The sequence below is a fragment of the Castanea sativa genome, chromosome 9, assembly GCF_040712315.1.
Source record: "Castanea sativa cultivar Marrone di Chiusa Pesio chromosome 9, ASM4071231v1".
In the NCBI taxonomy this organism is placed as follows: Eukaryota; Viridiplantae; Streptophyta; class Magnoliopsida; order Fagales; family Fagaceae; genus Castanea; species Castanea sativa.
In genome coordinates this window covers 3277014-3302798 of record NC_134021.1, presented here as the reverse complement: position 1 = coordinate 3302798, position 25785 = coordinate 3277014, and the positions used below count along the sequence as shown (strand labels likewise).

Here is a 25785-nt window from a genome sequence, read left to right as displayed (position 1 = left end):
AGGAGCCTCTTGCCTTTAGCAGAAAGCGTGGTTTGAGAGGGACAGGGGAAATCATCCTATTTGGTGCATGCTTGCTGTGCTATTCTCTTTTTTTTTTGTTTTTCCTTTTCTCCTCAATTCTTTCTTTCTTTTCCTTTCCTTTTTTATCTCTTCGTTTTTTACTTAGTCGTTGTGGTTCTCTCCTTAGAGATTACTGTTGCTGTCCCCATTTCTGTGCACAGTAGGGGTTCCTTATATAATGCCTGTCGCGACTAGCTTTTACCATTTTAGCCCTAAACTGTCTTTGTCTGGTGTGAGCGTCCTTGCCGACCATTACTGATTGGTCAGTCGCCCAGCTAGCACCACTTACCTGTGCTGGCCGCGCCACTCCACATCACCAGACAAAGAAGAAAATTTTGTTTATTTACTTGCCGTGACATTCTTACCTGCCACGGTGTGAGTGCTCTCTTTCTCTCCATCCCCCATGGCATACACCTAGTGGTTCCAACTCAGCTTTGCTTCTTTTGGGCGGTATGTCATCCCAGCAGGACACTTCCTCCAAAAGAGTCTGAGCAGGAAACACAAAAAAAGGTTTTCCCCCCTCCCCACCGCCAGACCATGCCCTCTTACCTTTGACCCATGACCCACTACTTCCTGTATTGGCTGGGTATAGGCTGGTGGTGTTTGGGCCTTGCGTGTGCCTCACTTCCATGTTCGTCCAAAATCTGCCTGTTACTCATGCGTTTGCCGTGGTCTAAAGGTCCATCTGCCCATTTTGCTGCGGTCATATGGCGTGAGTTGCTTTCCTGATTTCTCGTTCTTTATGGCTTGCTGGGCTTTGCCCGATTGTGGGCTTTCCCTCCTTCATGCCATTCTCTGTGCTTTATTCTTAGAGTCTTACGGTCACTTCCTGCCACATCATTCTGCTATGTTTGCCATGATGTTATTTGATCCAGAATTGCTGAGCCTCTTTGGGTTTGCTGTTTATCTCTTTTCTAATGGCCCAATAAATTCATTGGGCCTTTTACTACATTACTTGCGGGCTCCCGTATCCCGCTTACTTTCTTTTAGACATTCTTGATCCATTTACTTTCTTGAGGCGTCCTTGGCCCTTTCTAATTCCGTGCTTTCCATGGGCTTTTACTAACTCCCTAGGCTTCCCTAGCCCAATTACTTTATACTTCATCCTAGGGGCTTATTGACTCTCCATTGCCCTTTACTTTCTTTACTTACATTACTTTGGGCCTACTATGGCAGTTGTGGCCCATTCTCACTTTTCTACATCCATACTGCCCATGGGTTTGCTACTTCTCTCTTTCCGGGCCTTTTAGGCCCATTTGCTTCATCAAGGTCCATTTGTTTGCTTTATGGACATGATCCATTATTTCTGCCGCTTAAGCTTAATGGCTTTACTATCCAACTCTCTTCTGCCCACGTTGTTGGGCTTCTTCTTCCTGCTGGTCTTCCCAAAAAATGAGCATCTACAGAGAGAAAAAAAAATCAAATGAAAAGATAACGTATCAAGTCTAAAAAGAATTTCATAGAACAAATGTCATGTTGTACAAAAATAACATATATAGAATAACTAAATAGGTGAATTCAAAGCAACTAAACTAAGAATTTAAAGAAAAACACGTGTAATAAAATTAAGGCGTAAATGCACTTTTAGTCCCTACATTTTTGGCGTTTTTTCATTTTAGTCTCTACATTTTATTTTTACCACTTTTAGTCCCTAAACCAATTTACGCGGGACATTTAAGTCCTTGAAGCACCATTCCGTCAGCCAACTAACGGAGAAACTAACGGATCAATAAAATAATAATAAAATTTCTAACCTCCTTATTTTTTAAAAAAGAAAAGAAAAAAAATTAAATTAATTTTGTTTCTCTTTTTTGGGAAGAACATGAAGAATCTAGAACATGTGTTCTTCTCCGTTAATCATGTTCTTCATTTTCTTCTCAGCAAACCTTGCCCAGAAATTTAAAAAAATCAATTCTTTTTCTCTTTTCTTTTATTTCCTTAGCAACGAAACCCATAAAATCAGTCAAATTTACAAACACAAACACATGCCCACAGATTTACAAAACACAAAGACATTCAACAATTACTCTTTCATTCTTTCACATTCCCATTACAAACACAAAGACCTGATTCAAAATACCTTCAACAAACCCAAAGTCCTTACACGCCTTAATCCAAATTTACAGACCCAAGCAAACCCAAATGGCAAAAAAAAAAAAAAAAGTCTGGTGGACGACATTTTTACACCATTCAAGATTTTTTTTTTTTTAGATTTGAAAATTTCCAATTTTTTAAAAACATCTCAAACTCACAAAGAGAGAGAGAGAGAGAGAGAGAGAGAGAGAGAGAGAGAGAGAGAGAGAAATCTGTAAGCGAATGTGAGTGAGAGATGGAGAGAAACACACCAATGAGAAAGCCTCACACATCCACCGCCGATCTGCTTACCTGGTTGCAAGTCCCTCGGAATCTCTGGCCACCGTTTTTGGCGCTCGCTCTCACCAGGTACCAACTTTTTCTCTCTCTCAGGTGAAAAATGTATTGTTTGGTTTGTTTACATTTACTCATTGTGCGTGCATCTCTGTGTTTGCATTCTCAGCTATCCGATAAGATCACCAGGTACCAAATCACAACATCTCTCTAACCCAGATCAAGCCGATCTCAGCCTCTTTGATTATGGTTTGGTTTGGGAGTGGATGAGTTGGGTGCTTTGTTGGGTTTCTATTCTTTCAATGGTTTGGTTTGGGAGTGGTTTTGTTGATGTGTGGCAGTGGATGATTTGATTCGTGGTGGTGCTTTGCTGCTTGCTGGGTTTCTATTCTTTTGCTTAGGTTTGATCTTCATGTTCTTTGATTCGATGGTGGTGATTTGGGGTTTTTTTTTTCCAGTGGGTTTTTTTTTTGTGTTTGTTTGCCAAGAAAATTTATGGGTTTGAAGGTTAAGGTTTGCTTTACTGGGGATATGGGTTTGGGGATTGGTTAGGATCTGGGTTTAGGGTTTGTTTTTTGCTGGAGATTGATTATAGGGAGGAACAATAGGGAAGAACACAAAGAACATGAATATGTTCTTTTGAAAAAAATAATGAAAAGAAAATATGTTCTTATGTAAAATTTGTGTTTGATAGAAAAAATATATTTTTTTGTTTGTTTTTTTTAATTAAAATTGAGTAATAATTTTTTTTTTTAAATTTTGGCATTTAAAAAATATAAAATAATTTTTTTAATAATATTTTAATGCCAACGTCAGTCACGTCAGCTTTTACTGTTGGTTGGCTGACGAAATAGTGCTTCAAGGACTTAAATGTCCCGCGTAAATTGGAAAAAAGTCAAAATGTAAGGACTAAAAGTACATTTACGCCTAAAATTAACAATTAAAAAGAGAAAAAAACTTAAATCACATAACTAAATCACATCAGCTCAATATAAAGTTCTAAAGAACACAACAATTTACCAACCTAAAGCAAAAATAAAAGAAAAAGAAATCCACCAAAAAATTGAGAGAGAGAGAGAGAGAGAGAGAGAGAGAGAGCCTTTTTTTGTGAGGGAAAAATATGTAAAGAGTAAAAGAGAGAATGACAAATTTATAGTAAGATGTTGTGAATAAGAAATGACAAAAAGAAAGGAAGATAAATGAAAAGATGAAGAGTGATATTAAGGTAGAGGGTAGAGGGTAGAGGGAAGATGAAAAGGTAAGGTAAAGGGTAGTAGAGAGATGAAAAGTGATATTAAGGTAGAGGGTAGTAGGAAGATAAAAAGGAAAGGGATAAAAAAAGGTTGAAGAAAGTGTAAATATATATATATATATATATATATATATATATATATATTTTAAAAGAGTATATATATATATATATATATATATATATATATATATATATATATTTTAAAAGAGTAAATGTTAAAAAAAAATATAGAAAAATTGAAAAGAAAATGATAATGACGTGAACACTGATGTGGCTCAACTGGAGCGTAGCGACAATAAATTATTCGCTTCAAATTTTAGATATATAATAATATAATATATATATATATATATATATATATATTATACTCTCTCTCTCTCTCTGGTGATGTTTTTAGATAACAACAACAAGATCCAACGGCTCAAATGCAATTAGTCTCTACTTGTGGTGGAGGATAATGGGCCTTGCTGGACCCTACCACGCCCGACATCTCGTTTCTAAACTTTTATATTTTTGGGTTGAAAAACTAAAAAGTATTGTTTTTGGTCTCTTCACTTTACGTGAATTTTGCTTTTCGTTTCTAAACTTTAAAATTTATGCTTCTTCTTTAAAAGTTTAAACATTCTAGAGCAATGCTAGACGACAAAGAATCACATCATTTTTATCACAATTTGTTACGTAATGAGTTGTGAGCAGTAAAAATATTGATTTATAAGGTAAGTTGTGATAAACGTTGTGTCATTCTTTAAGGTTCTAACATTATTCAACTTCTTATAATAACTTAACATCATTCACATTAGTTCTTATAAAAATTTGTCTATTTTAACGTAAGAATATACTTTTTTTTTATTATAATTATTTTTTTCTATTTTACATATTTATTTTTCAAAACACTCTATATTAATTAGATTATTTATTTTAACCTACACTTCATCAAAATACTAATTTTTTAAAATGTTTATATTTTTTTATACACAATAACTATCATCCACTCTCTTCCTTCATTTTTGAGGTATATAAAAAAAATTAAATGTAAAACAAATAATGCCAATATAAATTTATTTGATTATTAAAACAATAATGTATTTTTACACAATTTTACATGGTATAATGTTGGTGAATTTTGACCTTGGTTAATTAAAATGTGTTTTTTTTTAATATTATTATACAAGCACTAATGAGTGCTTTAAAAACAATTATTTATTTACTTATTTTAGAGACTAGTGACGCATGGCAAGATCTTACCCACTAGTGTTAAACAGACTCTTTTTTTGTGACTATTCCAAGCTGCCGACTAAAGGCCAACCGAAAATGGTAGGCAAAGAAATGAAAGAAGAAAAAGAAGTTTGGGCGAATGAGAATAGCTAAATAAGGCTGGTCCTCGTGATGAAAAGTCCATGTGAAAACGACTCATCGTATAGGTAAAGGGGTAGTTGAGCTTATAATTGGTTTAAGGGTTAACATTTCCCTTGGTTTAAAGCTTTGTTTGTTTGAATAAGGAACAGAAATAAGAGGAGAAGAATAGACATGCTTTCTCTAGTTTCCACTCGTTTTGGCCTTTTGGGGCTGCTCAGCTGTTAAACATGTTCAAGCTAATGAGAAAAAAACTAATATTTGCAATTTTCCCCCTTTGAATCGGTCACCTTTCATGTAATTGGTGCTATTATTTCCAAGCTTGATCTTATTTTCCAACTATAAACAAGATCAAGCAATTAATCCGATTCATGCAGACCATTTTTTTAATAGATTTTGATATGTTAAATATGTTATGTAATGATTGAATGATGAATGAAAACATGATATGAAAGAGAGAACAAACACAAAAGTTTATGTGGTTTGACTTAGCCTCTGTCCATAGCAAGAAAGCCAATGACAACTACATATTGATATTAAGTACTTGTATTACAATGAATTTAATGTAGAGTTTATATACTATAAAATACTTGACTAACTAAAGTTAATATGCTTGTTCTACAAGTATATGAGTCTATAATTGGTTTGGGCCATAATATATTTAACACGATCAAAGTTCAGCCATGTTTAAACTCTTGCTTCATGAACACTTCGGATGATGGATTTAAAACTCTCCAGCTCAAAATTGCACTTTCTGATCATAAAGACTAATAAAGAAACCGACCCTTTTGCCCAAAACCAAAATGGAGTCAAGCAGGGTCAATTCAAAGAAAACTCAGGGGAACGCCAATTGCTAGGACATTCTTTTCTGGTGAGGAAGTGATTCACTGATTCTCTATCTCTAGCCCAAAATTGAACCTTTTTCATTACAAACACCACAAATGACAACGGCCCTTTTGCCACAAGCCAAAATGGAGACAAGCATAGTCTAAAAGAAAGCTGTGAAATGCCATTAAAAAAATGGTAAAATTTGGCAAGAAAGTGAGAGAAAGAAAGGAGTTTTAATACATTTACAGAGAAAATACAGTGAAGATTACATTTTTGGATTGCCATATCACTTCCTATTTGTAGTTGGATGATCTAATTTAGAGGCAAGCTCGACCTTGTCATCTAATTGCTTTGGATTGCTTTGTTTATTTGGGTAGAAGTTAAGTTTGTCACGAGGAAATTGAAAGTAATAAAAAATCAATAGCTTGGTAAAAACGTCGGTAACTTGATCCATGATAAACAAACAACGTACATCGAGAGTGAGTTGTTACACAATCACACATAAAATGAAAGTTAATTTCAATATGCTATCTACAACAAATGTGGCCTTGATATTATCACAACAAAGAATCGGCAACCTTGAAAAAAACAAGGAGCCTAATTTCTACAATAACACTACAAAAAACTGGAGCTATAACAGCGTTTTAGTTATTTTAGACTCTATATTGAAATGTGACACTGTTAGCTATTTTCTAGAACTCTAAAAGATGAGATTAGATCGAAGAAATATGTAGTAATTGCTAGTTGATTTTATGTTGTCAAGGTACCCTATCCATTCAATGTCGGAATAAGCGACAAGAATAGGAGAGGAAGGTTGCTTTAGCGGTAGTTTATGTGAAATAGTGTGCTTGAGAGAGATAGTGTACGATATGCTTTAGCAGTAGTGCAAAATGGTGGAGGTGATGAATAATTTGACAGCCTTTGTTGATGGCGATTGAAATGTCGGGCCTTCAATACTCAATACTCTAGCACACCAATTGTGCTAAGGTACTCAAATGGATCTTGCAATGGGTCACCTCAGCAAGGTTGTGGAAATTGGGATTTTACTTTGGATCGAAAAAAAAATGGTCTTTAAGATTTATATAAGGATTATAAGATTCTGTGAAATATGAAAATATTTATGAGAAATCCTTTCTAAATCTTAGGACTTACAGCACAAAATTATTACTATAATATAAGATAGGGATATAGCTTAAGAGTGAGAACCTTCATTTTAGACATAGAAGCCAACATATATAAGTAAAATCAAAAGCATGAATCAATATTAAATAGAGGAAAAGAAATCTGACATTTTTAAATTATTCTTTCTGTCTTGGCGTGAATCAATATTATATAGAGGAAAAGAAATCTGGTATTTTAAATTATTCTTTCTATCTTGTTTTTCATATTTTAAAGTAATATTATAAAGCTCAACCATGTAATAAGAAAATGTTATATTCTCATTCAACTAAATCCTATCGTGGATAATAATAAGTTGATTGAGAATTCATAATTCAAATCCTATCATGTTGTCATTTCAAAATAGAAAAAAGATAGATAGATGGTAACATAATATTATAATAATATCAATGTTTAATTGACGGCAGATTTTTTTTAGAATACTAAGTATTTTTAACACACAAAGAGAGGAGAGAAGGCCTTAAAGAATTTGACAATAGTGTATATCTAAAAAGACCTAACTCTTAGATACATAACACAATTTTTAAACCTCTTTAATCACAATTGACAGCAGATTGATATTTGATATTATTTACATACCACTAGAAATCAAAGTTTTGTAATTGACAAAGTCGTTTCCCTGATATCCAAATATTTTGTCAATTACCCAATTAGTTGTTGCGTAGAGCAAGATTTTGTTTAGACTTTTAGTCTTACAAAGTCTATTTAAGTTCATTTGGCATTTGAACCTAAAATTTATGTGGGCTACTAATGGCACCTAGAATGAAGATAGTGTAATATTATAAAGCTCAACCAAGTAAAAAGAAAATGTTATATTCTCATTCAACTAAATCCTATCATGGATAATAATAAGTTGATTGAGAATTCAAATCTTATCATGTTGTCATTTCAAAAATAAATAAATAAATAAAGAAAGAAAGATAGATAGTAACATAATATTATAATAATATCAATGCTTAATTGACGGCAGATATTTTTTTAGAATACTAAGTATTTTTAACACACACGAAAAAAGGAGTAAAGGTCTTAAAGATATTGATAGTGATGCATATACAAAAAAACCTAACTCTTAGATACACAACACATATTATAAACCTCTTTAACTCACATAATTAATAGCAGATTGATATTTGATATTACTTACATACCACTGAAAATCAAAGTTTTGTAATTGACAAAGTCGTTTCCCTGATATCCAAATATTGTGTCAATTACCCAAGAAGTTGTTGGGTAGAGCAAGATTTTGTTTTAGACTTTAAGTCTTACAAAGTCTATTTAAGTTCATTTGGCATTTGGACCTAAAATTTATGTGGGCTTCTAATGGCACCTAGAATGAAGGTAGTGTAGCCTATCCCACCTTTACAACCTGGGCTTTCAACCCTAGTAACTGAAACCAACTCCACAATATTAGTAGTTAAAAAAAAAATGTATTTTAAATTTGTTAGTTTAAGTTCTTTTGAATTTTGCGATTTAGTTCAAATTCATTCATTTTATTTATTTTGCTACATTGATATTTAATTGATGAAATTGAACTATTAAACCAAAATTTTTAAATCATAATCATTTGGTGAATAATTAACTTAAATGGTTTAACTTTATATATATATATATATATATATATATATATATATATATATATATATTAAGCATGGCAAAATGATCCCAATTTGACAACTCAACCTAACCTAAACCAATTTTGCTAAGTTGGATTGGAGATTTCTCAACTCAGAAACTTAAAAGATATCACAAACCCAACCCAACTAAATCCATACAAATATGATTTTTAGAGTCTTAGCATCCCAAGATGCAAAAAAGTATTTATTTCACATTCTCAAAATCTACTTTATTTATTTTACCATTTTATTTTAGTATTTTACAACTCACCCAATATCTCAGTTTTTATTTTTACATACCACTCCTTAAAATAGAAGGGAATGCAAAATTTTAGATAAGGAACCTAAACTACTGTACCTAAATTTTGCCCATAATATAAACTATCCTATTAACTCACTCTCTCTCTTCTCTCCCATCTCTCTCTTCCATCTTTTTGTACTTTTATATTTACTTTTATGTTTAGCAACCCACACCCGGCTAAAACTCAATTTGAGTGAGTGGGTTGATAAAGTGTCCGTTTGGATAGAACTTATTGCTGAAAACTAAAAACTGAAAACACTGTAGCAAAATAATTTTAAAATGTGTGAATAGTACCGCGGGACCCATTTTAATGAAAAAGTTGCTGAAAAGTGAAATTTGTGGATCCGTAAACAATGCACGAATGCACTGTTCACAGAAGATTGGGTCAACACTTGCGGCTGGAGGAAAAAAAAAAAAAAAAACAAAACGCAGACGCAGGAAACGCGCTATCCAAACTCCACCAAAATGGCAATAGGGGTTTTTCACTCCCCATGCTAAGAGCACTAGCATCCGAAAATGTAAAAAGAATATCTATTTTACATTCTAAAAACTTACTTTATCTATTTTATCATCTTATTTTACAACTGACTTAACATCCAAGTTTCTATTTTTGCATATAACTAATTAAAAATAATATAAACTATACTAACAAATAATATTAAAAAATTCATTTTTTCTCTCTTCTCTTCCCTCTCTCTTTCCTCTCTACGTTTTTGTCTCTCTTTCCTCTTTATGGGTTTTGGCTTGTTGATTGCTAAAATAATAACGGGTGAGTTTTTACGCTCCAATACTAGTGCTCTAAAATACTCTTAAAATGTGTGTATATATATACACACACGTGCGGCACGCTTAAACGACGTGAACAAATGTGAGACCAGCATTTGCACACAGAGATAAGAGAGACACGTGTGTTCTATCCAAATAGGACCAAACTCCAGACACTTTTCATGGCATGCTTTTCTGCATCAGAATCTTAGTGGGATTCTAATGGATATTCAAGCTCGACTCGGAAGCATTACATCCCATACTTTCTGGTCCCCAAAACAAAAACCCATTTCATGTTCTTCTTATTCTTCCTCTAATACCTACTCTCCTCTCGTTTTGTTCTGCTCTCAAAGGAATTTTCAACAACCTCAAAACAACGATAATAACAACAACAACAACAACGACGACAATAATAAAGGTACGACACTTTTTTTTTTTTTTGGGTAGTACTTTTAAAACTTGGGTTTTGCTATTTCATATGTAGATTGCTGTACTAGAATGATTGAGATCGATGAAACTTATTATTGAGATGTTTTGGTTGCAAAGTAAGAGTAGTGCTTTAATGACCGTTAAAAGTTAATTGTTTTGTGGATAGTCCCAAACTAGAAATGAAAGCTAGAGCTGCAGTTAGAGAAGTTATTACATAGTTAGTTAGTTCAAATGCTTATTTAATGAAATTTGAAGAATGCATTAATTTGTAGCTCAATTGGCACCTTTTAATGTTGCCAATGGAGATTTCAAGGGGTTCAAATCCTCCATTGTTGTGATTATATAATTATCAGGAAAAGAAGAAGAAGAAGAAGAAGAAGAAGAATAGAAGGGAATGCATTAGCAAAACAATGCAATACATGTTGAGGTGGCAATGTATTAATATATGGGCTTGGAAAGGATGCTGTGTCACAATCTTGAAGGATATCATAATTATTACTACAACATAATATTTACTTGCATGCCTTAAAAAGTTGTTCTTTCTAATTGTTGAGGTATTAGAAATATTGCTGATTTTCTCTGTGTTTTTTTCAATCTATTCTTCCAAGTTCTAAATTGGTATTAACTTGGGATTGGTTCTAAATAAGATCTACTTCTCATTTTAACTAATATGTAATCACTCGTAATCTAAGCAAAAGTTTCTGAAAATAGTTGACCTTGGAAATACAATTGCATGATATCAGTTCCTTTTGGGAATTCAAGTGTGAAGAACTTGAGAAATCAATTTAACATAATTGGACTCAAATCAATAAGTTTAAGTTTTTGGGTTAAATGGTGTTGCTCTATCTTATATTAAGACCCTTTTATAGTTGGAGAGGGGACAGTGTGCACATGCTTCCCATGGATGGCATATGAGACCCCTTTAATGACGTGGGGTGAAGGAAAATAAAGCCCACAGGCAAGTAGGAGCCAGTAAGACTTGTTCATGGCTCATGTTCCAAAAGGAGAGTTCCTGAAACTCACACCGGGGCAATAACTGACATTTGAGGGGGAGATTATTGGGTATTCACGAGTGGAGAATCAAAAAAATAAGAGTTTTGGGCATTAAAAACCTTGTATCCATAGAACATTTGGCGTAACATAGATAATGAATAAATAGGTGTTAATATCGTTCCTATTGCCATTACAAATGTAATTAGTATTTTTTGTATTAAAAAAAAAATTTGACCGGTAATTATTCCAAAAATTGGACCTCAAACCAATAGGCTTAATTAAGACCTCAATTGGAGTCTCTCTAAGGTGTTATCTCCCTAACAAGTTCATTGATATGACCTCGGATTGGTATAGGAAACTACCCATTCATCTTTATTGTAATTGGAATAGAGCACTGTAGCCTTGTAAGGGCATATATAACTATAGCCAAATATCTATATTATAGCTCTCTGCCTGACCACTTGCTTTTACAATGAGTGATTGTTCTGTAAAGAATTAGGTAATTACCCTCTATTTTGGGTTTCACTTCATTAATTAGTGTGTGTGCATGTGTGCATTTGATACTTTATATATGTTTATGCCATTTTCATGAATGTGGCTTAACTAATTACATTGCTCATCAGCCACTGCCAAGACATTAGAACTCTTACCAATATTCTTTGCGCACATATCTCAGGTGATAAATTCTCTACAGACTGGGACAAGGCCTGGTCTAACTTTAAAAAGCAAGGGAAAAAGTCGCTCTTCTCACAGTTTTCTCCTGACAAGTACGTCAGCTGGAACCCTACGCGCTCAAACTATCCGCTATCTGAGGAAGTTGATCCCATCAAGAAAGCAGAGAGGTCAAATCTCATGCTATGGACTAGTCCAAGGTTTACACTAGCAGGGGCCATTGTGATAGTCACATTTCTTTTGGTCTACACCATTGTTGCACCAATCAAGTGATTGTACTTGTATTGTGTTTTCTTCTCAGAAAGCTCGTCTATCTTGTAGATCTGTGATGGATGTTTATATAAGGAAATGGGCCTAGGAATTGAGAAGTAAATTTTCTGTGAATGCAATGGCTTACTATTCTTACTTATGTTATTTAATCCAATTGTCCTTTATTCTCTATGGCAGAAAGCTTTCATCTGCATTGCCATTGTGTATTGGCTAATAATGATATTTTTGATACTGATGTGAAGAGGTATGCAATGCACATGCTCGCCAAACAATATTCAATGATACATGCAACAAATGGGCTTTTTTGGGGTGGGGGGCTTTCAGCCCAATTTGAAAGTAGTTTCAGCAGGATATTACGTTTGATTTCAGAACTAGGCTCTTTTTGATGTTGCTCTGGACTTGAATGAACTGTCATGCGCTTTCTCAGGTTGGATCATTGTTTGTAAAGACGTTTATCTGGGATTGTGAGTTATTCTATTTACCCCCCACCCTTCTCTTTTCCTCTTGTCTAGAGCAGTCAAGTCAATGCTGAAAAGAAATGTGGACTGAAACTTATGAACCCAGTTCTGATGGGAAGGACCTTTAGTTCCTCTGTCCTTTATGCAGCATATTGTTTAGTTGCAGACAGCGAATCGGTATTAAGAAAACTAAACTGGGAGACCAGGAAGGAATAATAGTCCAAATTTTTAAGATTGATCTTGGTTACAATGAAAATACTTCTCAAATAAGCCATCTGTAGCTAAGTAGTTTGAAGAGAACAAAGCATCTACGCTTTTGGCGAATTGAGACTTTTAATTTTTCAATACAATCCTCAGTTATGTTCCTCAGCCTCTAAAGTTTAAATGCATCGACATTGCCTTTCGTTTTATATTCCAATTAGGATCTTGTTTGGTTTTTTATTCTGCTTGGGATCTTTGCTCTCTATAAATGGTTTTTGCAGAACAATCTGGTGCGCTATGTGAAATCAAAGGTAGCAGCACTGAACCCTGCCACCATGACAAGCTGCCATAGCAACAGAGAGAGGTCCACAGGCACAGTAACTCATGATGCTAAAATGAGGATGATGTGAGAGTTCGCCTAAAGCTAGTGAAGAACCCATGTTAAGTGGGCAACACAAGCATTGGCTTCTTGATGATTATGTCTTGGGGTTCAGCTGAAGGAAGTGATGGGACTGGGGTGCCCAGGCCAACAGTCAGCAATTTAGCTTGCCAATAGGTATGTAGCCTTTGCAAACTAAGCTTTCCTTGTTTATGGCATGCGTTTTGTGCCCCTCCCATAATGGGTTAATTAGACCCCGAATATGGTTTTATCCTATTCAGTTTCCACCTTTTGTTCTCCTTCACCACAGGAAGACACCTGTTAGCTAGACACCTTTTGTGCTTCACCGGCACAGCAACTCATGATGCTAAAATGAGGATGATGTGAGAGTTGGCCTTAAGCTAGTGAAGAACCCATGTTAAGTGGGCAACACAAGCAATTGTTTCTTGATGTTTATGTCTTGGGGTTCAGCTGAAAAAAGTGATGGGACTGGGGTGCCCAGCCCAGCAATCATCAATTTAGCTTGCCAATAAGTATGTAGCCTATGCAAAATAAGCGTTCCTTGATTATTGCATGGGTTTTGTGCCCCTCTCATAATGGGTACAATTAGACCCCAAATATGGTTTTATCCTCTTCAGTATCCACCTTTTGTACTCCTTCACCACAGGAAGACACCTGTTAGGCTTGTCTGCTTTTCCACTTCCAACACATGTTCTTGTCCCTTTCATTTGGGGACAATAAAAATTGCAACTACAGGAAAACGAAGAGATCTACCTTTATTTGACACGGCAGAGAAATTTCAATATCTGACTCTGCTCTGGTCTTGTATTCTATACCATAGACCTTGACTTATCATTAGCTTTGTGTCACTATAAGCCAGCCATCACAATAGTTTTACCTTGTCTCGTTATTACATGTAGTTAGTTCAAATTAGTTATCTTGGATTGGACCCAGTTGCCAAATTGCAATGTAATCTTTGTCTAGACAGATAATTTTTTGCGAGTGTACGAGACAGGTGTGTACATAATCTCAAGTAATCAACATAAGAGATATTCTGCGGTTGAGCATATAATTAGAAAGAGTCAAAATTATTAATTCCAATCAACGGTAAAAGTAAATTTACTGCATGATAATAAAGATTGTGATATAGAATGATAACTGAGGGGCCACCAGGATTGCTCTGAATCCATCTTATAGCTGTGAATCACTAGAGGAAGCAAGCGTCACAAGTGAGTACATTCAAATTGAAATATTAAAAGCATGGATAATAAACCTTGCTCGTGCAACATATTCTTTTCATCCATATTCTCAGCAACCAAACAAAAACAGGAAAATTTATCTTTTTCTACAGTAAACACTTCAACACTATTGACCCAAGTAACAGGCAGGGCTCCCATTTCCCATTATATATATCCGGCTCGTCACTCTCCCCTCTGCACTCACTTTGTACCACACCAAAGCCAATTCATCCTTCTTTTTTTCTTTTTCTTTTTCTTTCTGTTTGGAAGTACAGATTCTTGTGGCTCTTGCTATTTGATAAAAATGGCTGCAGCTAGTGGAACATCCAATCCTGTAAACAGAAAGCAGACCAGGCTTCCTCCAAAAAGAGGTCAGCTAAAAGTTGGGATATTTTCCAAGTTTGTCAACATGGTAGTCAGAGCTGTATCAAAAGCAAGAAGAGGGCAGGAGAGAAAGAAAAAGGTGGCACAGGAAACACAATCTCCAAAACCACATGACTCAAATCACATGGCTCAGAAAGAGCATTGTGATATCTTGCTGAAATGAGCTCACAAGCATCATCTCCCAACATTGGTTTGGATTTTGCTGAATTCTATGCCTTCGCTGCACCATATGGCTGTAGCACATGAGTGTGCTTTGTGGGAATAGCCTTAAATTAGTATTAGTACCTCTCTCTCTCTCTCTCTCTCTCTCTCTCTCTCTCTCTGTGTGTTGATATTTAAGCAATTGTTGGCAAGGCTACTGAAATAACATTACAAGTCTCGTAAATTCTGGGTTGAACTGTTAATTTCTATATATTGCTTCTGCGTAAACATCTCTCTTTAGTCATTTCATACCTTTCTTAAGGCATTTAGGTTAGAGAGAATAATATTAGAGAAAAATATTAGAGACCATTTTTTTTTCTATAATTTTTTTCACAACTTGCTAATTTTAGCCATTATAATCTAAATAACATAACTTTATAGGCTTATTGTTGACATTTTACGCAAGTTTTTTAACCATTAAAATGAGCTAATGAACAATTCGGAATTTGCCATAACATTACAGCAGGTGAGCTGGCAGACCAAAAGTTGTTCTGCATATTTACGTACGTGTAGGCCTTTCCTAGATATAAATGCCAAAGATCCTCTGTTTTCCAGTTAGATTCATGCTGCATATGATGGCTACACGTTGAATAGGAATCTTACAACATGTAGGCCAATGCTTTTGTTTAATGTTGGCTAGGCGTGCCAATTGACAATTTTATTTATTTTTATTTATTTATAGGAATTGACAAATTGGTAGTATAGTTAAATTCTGGAACTAAATTGGGCAAAGTATATATTAATTTATAGTCTGTTAAAAAGAAAAGCTAAATTACAAATTGCATCATCTAATTTAGTCTAAAGTTGAATTTAGCTCTCTAACTTCAACTTTGTTCAATTCAATCTTCTAACCTTCAACTTTGTTCAATTCAATCCTCTAACTCTTTCAACTTTTTTCAATTCAGTCCTCCCATGTCAAAATTAAACCATTAAGAACGACCAAAATGACGTGGTTTTGTATTGAACAAAGTTAAAAGTTAACAATGCAATTTTAACGGAGTCTAATGGGATGACTAAATTGAACAAAATTGAAAGTTAGAGGATTAAATTAAACAAAAGTGAAGTTAAAACTAAATTAAATTGTAGGCAAAATTAGAGGATGCAATATGTAATTTTGCAAAAAAGAAAACACAAATTTTTACTAGTTCTTACAACACAAGAAGTAAGCTTGAGGGGGGGAAAATCTGCAATCTGCATTTGAGTAATTTTTCTTTTAAAAAGTGGTATTTTTCTAACTTCAAGTTACAATTAGATGCATATATAAATCATGTGCAGTTTAATTTCATCACGAAGGAGAGTTTACATTGGAATCTCATGAACAAGGTCCCCTCAACGTATAATATGCCCCCCCCCCCCCCCCCCCCCCCCCCCAAAAAAAAAATAACATAACATAACATAACATATATAAGTTAAAAAAAAAAAAAACCATTAAGGCATAAACATTTTTTTTGTTGTTGGATAGAGTTTCAACTTTCAACATATATATATGGCGTCAACTTATGATGATTGTACTCTTTATTATTAGATCAAAACACCAATCAATTTTTGATGTAAGCAGAAACTTAAAAAAGAAACTAATTTTATCAGGAGGTTATAAAGGTTGGTAAATCTTTTTTGATGAATAGAGGTTGGTAAGTTGATCGTATCATCTAATAAAGCAACTTTGTTAATTATAAAGGCCAAATTCTCACCTCATTAAGGGGAATATTATATTACATAGATAGAGAATTGCCAAAAAAAAAAGGTAAATACAAAATGAGGGTGGCCATAAACATTGGCATTCCACTTCCATAAAACATAAATATACGAAAGTAATTGGACCAAAAAGTGCTACCTCAAATTGCCAATATATGTACACACTCATTGGTTTTCCTATAAAGATGGTTTTATTTATTTTTTATTTATAGAGTTTGTGTTGGTTTGTTTGATCAGTTCTTAATTTGTTGATTGACATTCAGTTTATTGGACTACTGTCATTATCATGAATTTCTGTGGAGGACAGTTTACGAGTGCTGTCTACTTTCAGTAATATAAATCTTAGTGGTTGTCCCCTTCAAGCTCACCCGGGTGATAAGTTCAATGAACTTGAAAAAACTAGTTGTAAATCCCTTTGTTTCAAGTTATATCTACTCTATTATCGGTCCATAAGATTTTACTTTTAGGATGTTTTATGAGTAGGGAGTAAAACAGTTTTGCAAATACTACAGCACCAATCCCGTAAGTAAAATTATTTTAAAAAAATCTTGATAGCTTACTGTTTTAGTTGATTGGAAAAATAAAAAAACTCATAGAAAATAGAAAATTTTCCGTTCACTTAATAATAATATATCTTAGTTTTCTCTCACATAAACATTATCCTTACATACAAAATTTACATATATTGTCCATCTTTTATGTGAGATGAATGTATAATATAGTGGATATATTGAATAATTTCAAAACAAATTGACGATTCTTTGCATTTAAAATAGATTTAAACTTTGAACCAATAAAAGGCTTTTAAAGAAAAAGAGTTGTCTGCGGGGGTGTGGTGAGTAAGGACCGAAAATCAAGTTTCTATGAATAAGTTTTACATTCTTATATACTTAGATTAAGTTAGAGTAGAATTTTTACCTTATATATATAATAAAAAAAAGTTGCACCTATTTTTAGTGCAGTAATCAATAATGCTAGAGAGTACATTGACAATTTTTTTTTTAAACTATAAACTTGACATTATTCAAGTGATCAATCCTGAGTGATAAAAAAAAAATGGTGAATCCTTGAGTATTAATTGTGTATATCACTTATGGGCGACCACCTTCAACAATTATGAAATTTGTTGAAAAAAAAGTTATGATGGTAGTGTATTAATTCAAAGGAAGAAAAGGAAAGAAAGATAGTAAAGTTACTGATTAATAAAATACGACGGTCTCCTCCTAAATGTGTATTTTCAAACTTCTATCCAAACGTCGCAATTTATTTTTGACACGCCATTAGAGTTAGGTAGATTATTTTGCACTATAAGTCATATAGTACAATGACTTTGAAGTTTTGAAGATAATTGGCTTAGACATTTCTAACATATCCAAAATGTTTTAATCCAACTATCTTTTCAAGTTCTACATGTATTAGAGTAATGTAAAAGAAAAATAAATCACACAAAAGTAAATAAAAGAAAAGAAAAGAAAAGAAAACATGATAAAATATAGAATCTAATCATGTTTCCCTGATATTGATAGTTTCTTTCCCAAGTAAAATGACAAATAAATTTATCAGAGAAGCTAAAAACTAATTTCACTACCAGTAAAGGAAATTTTGGGAGAGGAAAACTGTGTGGAAACCCCCCTGATGATGGTTTTTTGAAGACTAACTTTGATGGTGCTATGTTTGGTGATCTAAATGAAGCGGGCATTGAAGTTGTTGTTCAAAACTAAGGGGGAGGTGTTGGCACCTTTGTCAAAGAGGAATCCCATGCCATTTTCTGTGGTTATTTTGGAAACTCATGCATTTTGGTCCAGCTTGTTTGTGAGATTGGCCTTCAAAACTATGTATTTGAGAAATCCACTAATGCTCTTTAGCATAGGAATTTGTTACATTCGTCTTCTGGTCTACACTAATGCTCTTTAGCATAGGAATTTGTTGCATAGGAATTTGTTACATTCCTCTTTTGGTCTACACTAATGCTCTTTAGCATAAGAATTTGTGACATTCCTCTTTTGGTCACTTAAGGGCTGTTTGGATTTACTGTTTCCATAACTCATAACTCAAAAATGATGAGACCGATGTCTGAGAAGACTGTTTGGATTTTGTTTCCAGTTTTTGTTTCCATCACTCATAACTCTGATTTTTGAGTGATGAATTATGGAAATTGAAAACACATTTTAGGTGTTTTCAGTTTCCATAACTTTGTTTTCAATGGCATTTTCGTAATTAAACATTAACTGAGGGACCCACTAGTCAGGTCAGCCGCAACTTTTGACCACTTTTTTTTTTTCTTTTTCTCAATGGGTTCGGTGAGTGGTCTTCTTCTTCTTTCACTGGGTTCGGGTTTCTAGTTTTTTTTTTCTTCTTCTTTCACTAGGTTCAGGTTTCTGGGTTTTTTTTTTTTTTTTTCATTGGGTTCGAGCTCCCTCTGCACCTCCGCCTCCATCGCCCTTTTCTTCCTCTCCCTCCTATACTCCTCGTAGTCATTCGGCCTCGCCGGATCGTACTCCTCGATCACCAATGACGTCACCCCAACCAATGCCAACTGCGCCGAGTCTTCCTACATCAACGATGGCGTTGCTGAAGTTGCAAATGACGTCACGCTTTTTGGCTGCACTGCCAGTGCCAAATTGGGGGTTTTGGCCTTGGTTTGAGATTTGAGAATGGTCTGCGGTGGAGCAAAGAGCGAAGAGGACTTGCAGAGAGTCGGCGAAGCCATCTTGGCGCTGCTGGACCAGATGGTGGTGTTGCTGGGCTTGTCTTCGTCGGCCGAAGAGGGTGGAGGGAGATCTTCATACAACCCAACACAGAAAAGACCAAAAAGAAAGACATGACAGAGAGAGAGAGAGAGAGAGAGAGAGAGAGAGTTATTAGGGGCTGTGAGTGAGTCGACATGAGTCCTACAAAATAGTAAAAATATTTGAGTGATGACAAGTTGAGTGATGGTGCCAAACAGACTTCATGTAGGGAGTTGGGGTATTTTAAGTGATGACTGACGAAAATTGAGTGAGGAGTGATGAGTGATGAAAAAAAATCCAAACAGGGCCTTAATTAGAAACATTCTATCTTCTGTTAACTCGTTAGAGAACTAGCAATAGTGGTGCTAAATAGCTATATAGCTATTTTTAACACCACTAAATATCAAAATGTACCTTGCAATAGTGGAGTCAAAGTTATATTTTTTGGCTCCACACCTACACTGCACAGCTACTTTTGGTTATGTACTGTAGCTAAAAGGTAAATTTTTGTTTTTTTTTGTTTTTGTATTCACACTGCTTTTGTCTCTTTGCTCACTACCTCTCCGTGTCTCTCCCAATGTCCACCATGCGTTCACACTACTTTTGGTTATAGTTGTATTTTGGTGGTTGAATGAAATATTATTTTATTGTAATATTTATATTATTTTATTATGTTAAAAGTTAAAATAAAACCACTGCTGTTGGATGTGAAAAGGTAAAATAAATAAAGTGACTTTTTGTGGTGCTAAAAAGCTAAAAATTTGGCTTCACAGCTGTGGATGCTCTTACAGAGCTTCTCTCTCTCTCTCTCTCTCTCTCTCTCTCTCTCTCTCTCTCTCTCTCTCTCTCTCTCTCTCTCTCTCATACTTAGGTAAGGTAATGTTTTGGCTCATGTTGTAACCTAGAGAGCGAGACTTTCTTATTCTTTTCATTTGTTGGTTTAAATGGAAATGGTTCCTCTTGATCTTTATAATTGTTATCTTCCTATTTTCAAGTCAATGAATAAATTGCTGTCTTTCTCTCCCCAAAAAAAAAAATCACTATCAGTAAAATCTTTGAAATAATAGTAATAATTACCATATATTCTTCTTCTTCTTCTTTTTGGAGAAGGTAAGATAGCTATATTCAGTAATGAAATCATCCATCAATACATGGTTAAACACCGATGGAAGTTCCTCCATCCATACAAGTAAATCATGAGTTTCATTAGCTCTTTTAGCCAAAGACACCATTTCCCTTGGGTTTAACCTGACATAAACGATACTAACTCAATATGCAGAAGCTAAGTTATATTTTAGTAAATTTCAAGGATGACATTGCCATAACATGGTTAGGTTCTTGCTTGCTTTTGAAAATGCTTTGATGACTATTATATATATGTTCTTATGATTGAAGATTATTTGTTTAATAATCTTTGGACAAATTTTAATTACAAAATTGACTGTAGCCTAAGATTACAACCTTAATATCTTTTTATTGGAGGTGAATTTTGACAAATCTACCATTGGATTACATCTTCTTCTTATATTCTCCATGCTTGCAAAATTTCTTGAAAATTAAATATCAATAACTGTGTCATTAATAAATTGTTTAAACTGCAAGTTTTTGTAGTTTAAAATAATGCATAAAATATAAGTTTATAGATCATATAGTAAATAATATCCCATTGACACAAAATTTGACATGTGTATTAAGAGCATAAAGAACATACAATTTTTTTTTTTATAGAAAGTTTCATCCTATAACGTCCGCTTCTGATAATAGCTCTTTATCATCAGATCAAGACACCAATCGGTTTTTGGTGTAGGTGGAGATTGGATCCTAAATATCTTGTTTAACTATCAGAGACTTTACCAGTTAAGTTAATTGAAACCCACTAAAGAACATATAATTCAACGGTTAAATTTTGAAAAATATGTAACAATATTTATTTTATTGAGTAAGGTTGTAATTTTAAGTTACAACCAATTTTGTAACTAAACTTTGTCCATAATTTTTTATTACACAAGGTAAATAATATAGAAAAGGCTGCACTATTATAGGTACTTTAGCATTTCTCTTTAGCAAATTGCAACCATTATTTTTTGGGCGAAAGAATTGCTAAATCAGTGTATAAGGCACTCAAGAATTAAAGAACATCTGGGACCACAAAGCATTCATGAAAGCCTTCATCATCAAATCAACCGTCCATCCCCTACATATTTTGTCCTTGACTTATCTTATCTAATACGATGTCCTTTGCTAAGATATAATGATGTCTCATCAAAATAAATATATATATATATATATATATATATATATATATATAATGATGTCTCGCCAATAACACTATCTTAATCGCAGGTGTGTAGTGTTAGGAGTTCTCATAGCGCTTCACATGCTGTTTGGCAGGAGTTGAGTGGTTAGAGTTGTAGTGCTTCAACAAATGTGTTGTGTTCATAAGGATAGTTTTATAAAAGTTCCAATAGTACACATGGTATTACCCTTACAGTTATGTGACGTGAACTCGATAAGTTCATACCGTAGATCCCATTTTTTATTCAGCAAAAAAAAAAAAAGACGTTTTGCCAATAACATATGAATTTTTTTTTTATACTTTTTATAAATAAGTTATGCATTCAGCATTTGCAAATTTATGATCTCACCCTCCATATTATTTTTATAAAAAGGAAAATATTTTATTTGAATTATAGTTCATTCACAACATATATGTAATGGTATTATTTCTGTCAGTTAAGATTGTAATGCTTTGAAAATTGTTTATCAAAAAAGTAATGCTTTGAAAATTTTTCATTAAATATTTCACGGCTGTGTCCATTGGTTCTTCAATGATCAGCCGATGATCGAACCAACTGAAATATGTTAATTTTTTTTGTCTTCCTTGGAATACAGCAATTGCTAATGAGAAGCGTTGAAACTTATCCAGACGCGCTTTCTAATATATTCTGATATTCAAACTTTGTTTTTGGAAGGAGAAAGAACCATGTTTCAAGCACAAGTCATTGATCACTTCAGAGATGGGTCCCTGAGCTTCTTTTGTTTCGATAAATTTCTTAGTGTTTGTTTGGATGCCACTTATTGCTGAGAACTGTAAACACTGTAGTAAAATAATTTTTAAATGTGTGAATAGTGTTGTGAGACTCAATTTTAAAGAAAATTTGTTGAAACCCATACTTAAGGGTCCACACAAAAAACGCCAGGCACAATTTTTTTTTTCCTTTTCAATGCAATCCAAACGGAGGCTTAATATCATATCTCAATATGATTTTACCTCCCCCACCCCAAGAAATTTTTCTTTTCTTTTTTTAGATACTAAAAAGAAAAATGGATACCCTAATGTCCAAAACTAGGGGAAAATGGGAGGGGAGGGGAAGGTAAGCTAAATGTACTAAAAATTTAAAGATAATTTGAAATATTCAATGATGCCACGGAGGTTTTATCTTGTCAATTGTCATCACCGCTCTTTCAAATGATAAGACTTTCAAAATATATTGAATTTATATCTTGAGTGATGATAGTTATATACTGCACGCATGTATGGGATATACATTGTAAAATCGTGTTTTGAAAACACGATTTCATCATTTCACCTTTGTAATTGGGCCAAAATGGCAAAATACCCTTTTCGCCCAAAAGTTCCAGCAAAATACTCATGTTCTGAAACTATTTAGAATTATGTCCTTATTTTGAAACTCGATTTTTTTAAAATTAAGTTTCAATGAAAAACTCGATTTAACCAAAATCGAGTTGCTTGCAAAAACTTACATGGAACTCTTCCATGTAAGTTTTTGCAAGTTTTTTGCCTATACCTCGATTTTCAAAAAATCGAGTTTTTCATTGAAACTCAAATTTTAGAAAATTAAGTTTAAAACATAGACATATCCCTAAATAGTTTCAAAACAGGGACATTTTGCTACTTGTTTTGGGTGAAATGGATATTTTGCCATTTTGGCTTTTGTAATTGAAATGGTGTTTTTAAAATATGATTTAGCTTATATTGTGCATGACAATGTAGAAGTTAAAGTGTGCAATAATAATTAGCACTATATCTCCGCCAACAATCAAACATTGGTTGCATTGCATACAACCTATTTATAAGACAGTTCTCTTTAAACAAGGGGTCTATCCTACTCATGTGAGCTCATAAGCTTTTGTTTGTCTTACTCTTATGTGTATCAGCCACCACCACAATTTAATGCTATCATATGAACCCTGCTATCTTTTCAAAGAAATCTCAAAACACTTTCATATAAAATAAAGAAATAAATAAAAAAGAAATCTCAAAACACAAATCCCATATGGCCATGCCACTACGAAATGTTATCAATTATGCATGCAGTACAGAGTTGTCCTTTTATGCCGGCTTTGCTTATTCTCGGCTGACATCTTGCTGCATACGTATGCAAAGATGCTAGGACCATAAAAAATTATACATTTTTGTTGCAACTCGCTACATAACGAGTTAGTGAGTTGTAAGCAGTAAATTTATGAACTTATATAAGTCAATAATTTTTTTTTTTCTACCACTCATAACTTATTACGCTGCGAGTTTTGATAAAAATGGTATAATTTTGTGTGTCTAGCGTTGTTGTTGTCTATAAATTGAATCAACAAAATTTTGGTATTGTTATTTTGCACTCCATAGTGGAATTAGGCACTGATTATTATTATAATCCCAACTCCCAAGTGGACAAGTCTTGAAGTTCAATGTTAGGGCGAGAAGAAACACAAAAGTAATGAAAATTTGTCTTTGTTCCCTTAGTGGTTGCCTGATAGGTGCTCTCTCGGGAGAATTTTTCCATTTCACACGGCTTATTTGGTTTTCGATGCGTTAATGTAGGGTCTGTTTCTGATTCTGGTAGCCGACACTTGGATGCTCACTTCAAATATTATAGGCATTTGTCCCCACTCGAATAAGCCCCATCAATGTCTGGTTTAGACCATTGGTCCCATATCCATATCACACGTGCAATTCCTCTCTTTGTCAGGGTGATTTAGCCTTGCAATTATTTTGGTTGGGACCAATATGATTCAAAGTCTTTTCATGTTTTTACTTGGGATTAATCATTAAAGCCTAGAGGCCAATATAGGATGTAGATGAATATTTATTTGTTTTCACATGGCAATAAAATCATAACTTAACAAAGTAGCCATTGGGGCTTGTAAAACTCAATTATATTGTCTGATTTTTCTGTAAAGAAAATCTAGAATCGAATCTCTCCCTCTCAGTTGTTATTATAAGGAAACAAAGAAAACAAAAAAATCGTTTTCTTTCCACACAGAAAAAGGGAGGAAAGAAAACGATAGTTTACCTGTTATGTAATTACTGGCAACTGAAGTGATTCTTTGTTAGTAAGCTGTAAAAGAGCACTGAAATGTAACCATTAGTGGGACTTTGGGAGTGATTTTCAAGGCCACAAGGGAAGAGACAGCTCCATACCCATTATAGTGAGCAAAGCAACTTGAATACAAAACCTAGCAATAGCATATGATGCTGAATCAACTGGGAAATTCATGATAAATCATAAGTTGCCGTATATGTAATCTTCTGTCAAGCTTTAAATGGAAGATAATATGTCCCTGAAGTGTAATGCACACGACTCACTTAGCTGATTGAGATAAGAACGATTGTCAACTTCTTATTAGTAGTTGGATTCTCAGACTCTAAATATGTTTGAAACCAAACTTGATCCAATATAAGATTTCAACCAAGGAAAAATTTCCTGGAACCTTCTCCTATAGTGATTAGGTGTTCACTTAACATTTCTTTAATACCAGGGAAATGAACATAAATGTTAGGTTTACCCTGTATCAAGACTGGACTTTGAGAGAGTCCACGGGGCACTGTAGATTGTGGGACTTTCATGATTCATCGTCAGTAAAGTCAGAGAGGACGGTGATGACGGCTTTCATAATTAACAACCTTAACCTACTTACACGGAAGCATAAATTTCTTTCAAGAACCGTTTTACTGCAATAAATTGCTTTCATCAAATCTTGTCCTCTATTTCTAACAAAGATAATGCTGATGGAGATGGACCAGAGAAAGTTGAGGCTATTTGTCCCTCAACTTTCCTTGCCGTCACATGACTGTCCTGCAACTGCAAGCAACAGTGTCTCCCAAGAACTAATCTCCCTCATCATCACGTAGTCTCAAAGAAAACCGTGTACTAGTGGAGGATGACAAGCAGAAACCAACAAGAAGACCACCAAGTAGTCCCAAAATAATAATAATACTTAATCTTAATGAAGATGAATTGCTATTATGCTTTCAAATAAGGGTTGAGATTGTGTCCAGTGCATCATCAATTGCACTGAACACGTAAAGATGTGGACATATGTCTAATTTTGGACACAACGTATTCAGTGCACTAATACATTGGACACAAGCTGTGTCCTTCAAATAATTCCCAAGAAA

The 25785-nt window shown here is 34.0% G+C and overlaps 1 protein-coding gene and 1 long non-coding RNA gene across 2 annotated transcripts; both read left to right on the top strand.

The window, feature by feature from the left end:
- Positions 1-9853: 9853 nt before the first annotated feature.
- LOC142609566 (uncharacterized) lies at positions 9854-12219 on the top strand. Its single transcript, XM_075781182.1, has 2 exons — positions 9854-10136; positions 11817-12219. Exons 1-2 carry the CDS (start codon positions 9941-9943, stop codon positions 12083-12085), a joined length of 465 nt encoding a protein of 154 aa, XP_075637297.1. The 5' UTR covers positions 9854-9940; the 3' UTR covers positions 12086-12219.
- A 918-nt stretch (positions 12220-13137) lies between these two features.
- LOC142609567 (uncharacterized) lies at positions 13138-15171 on the top strand. The gene is made up of 2 exons (XR_012839629.1): positions 13138-13297; positions 14634-15171. It is a non-coding gene; the product is annotated as an uncharacterized LOC142609567 (long non-coding RNA).
- Positions 15172-25785: the final 10614 nt, after the last annotated feature.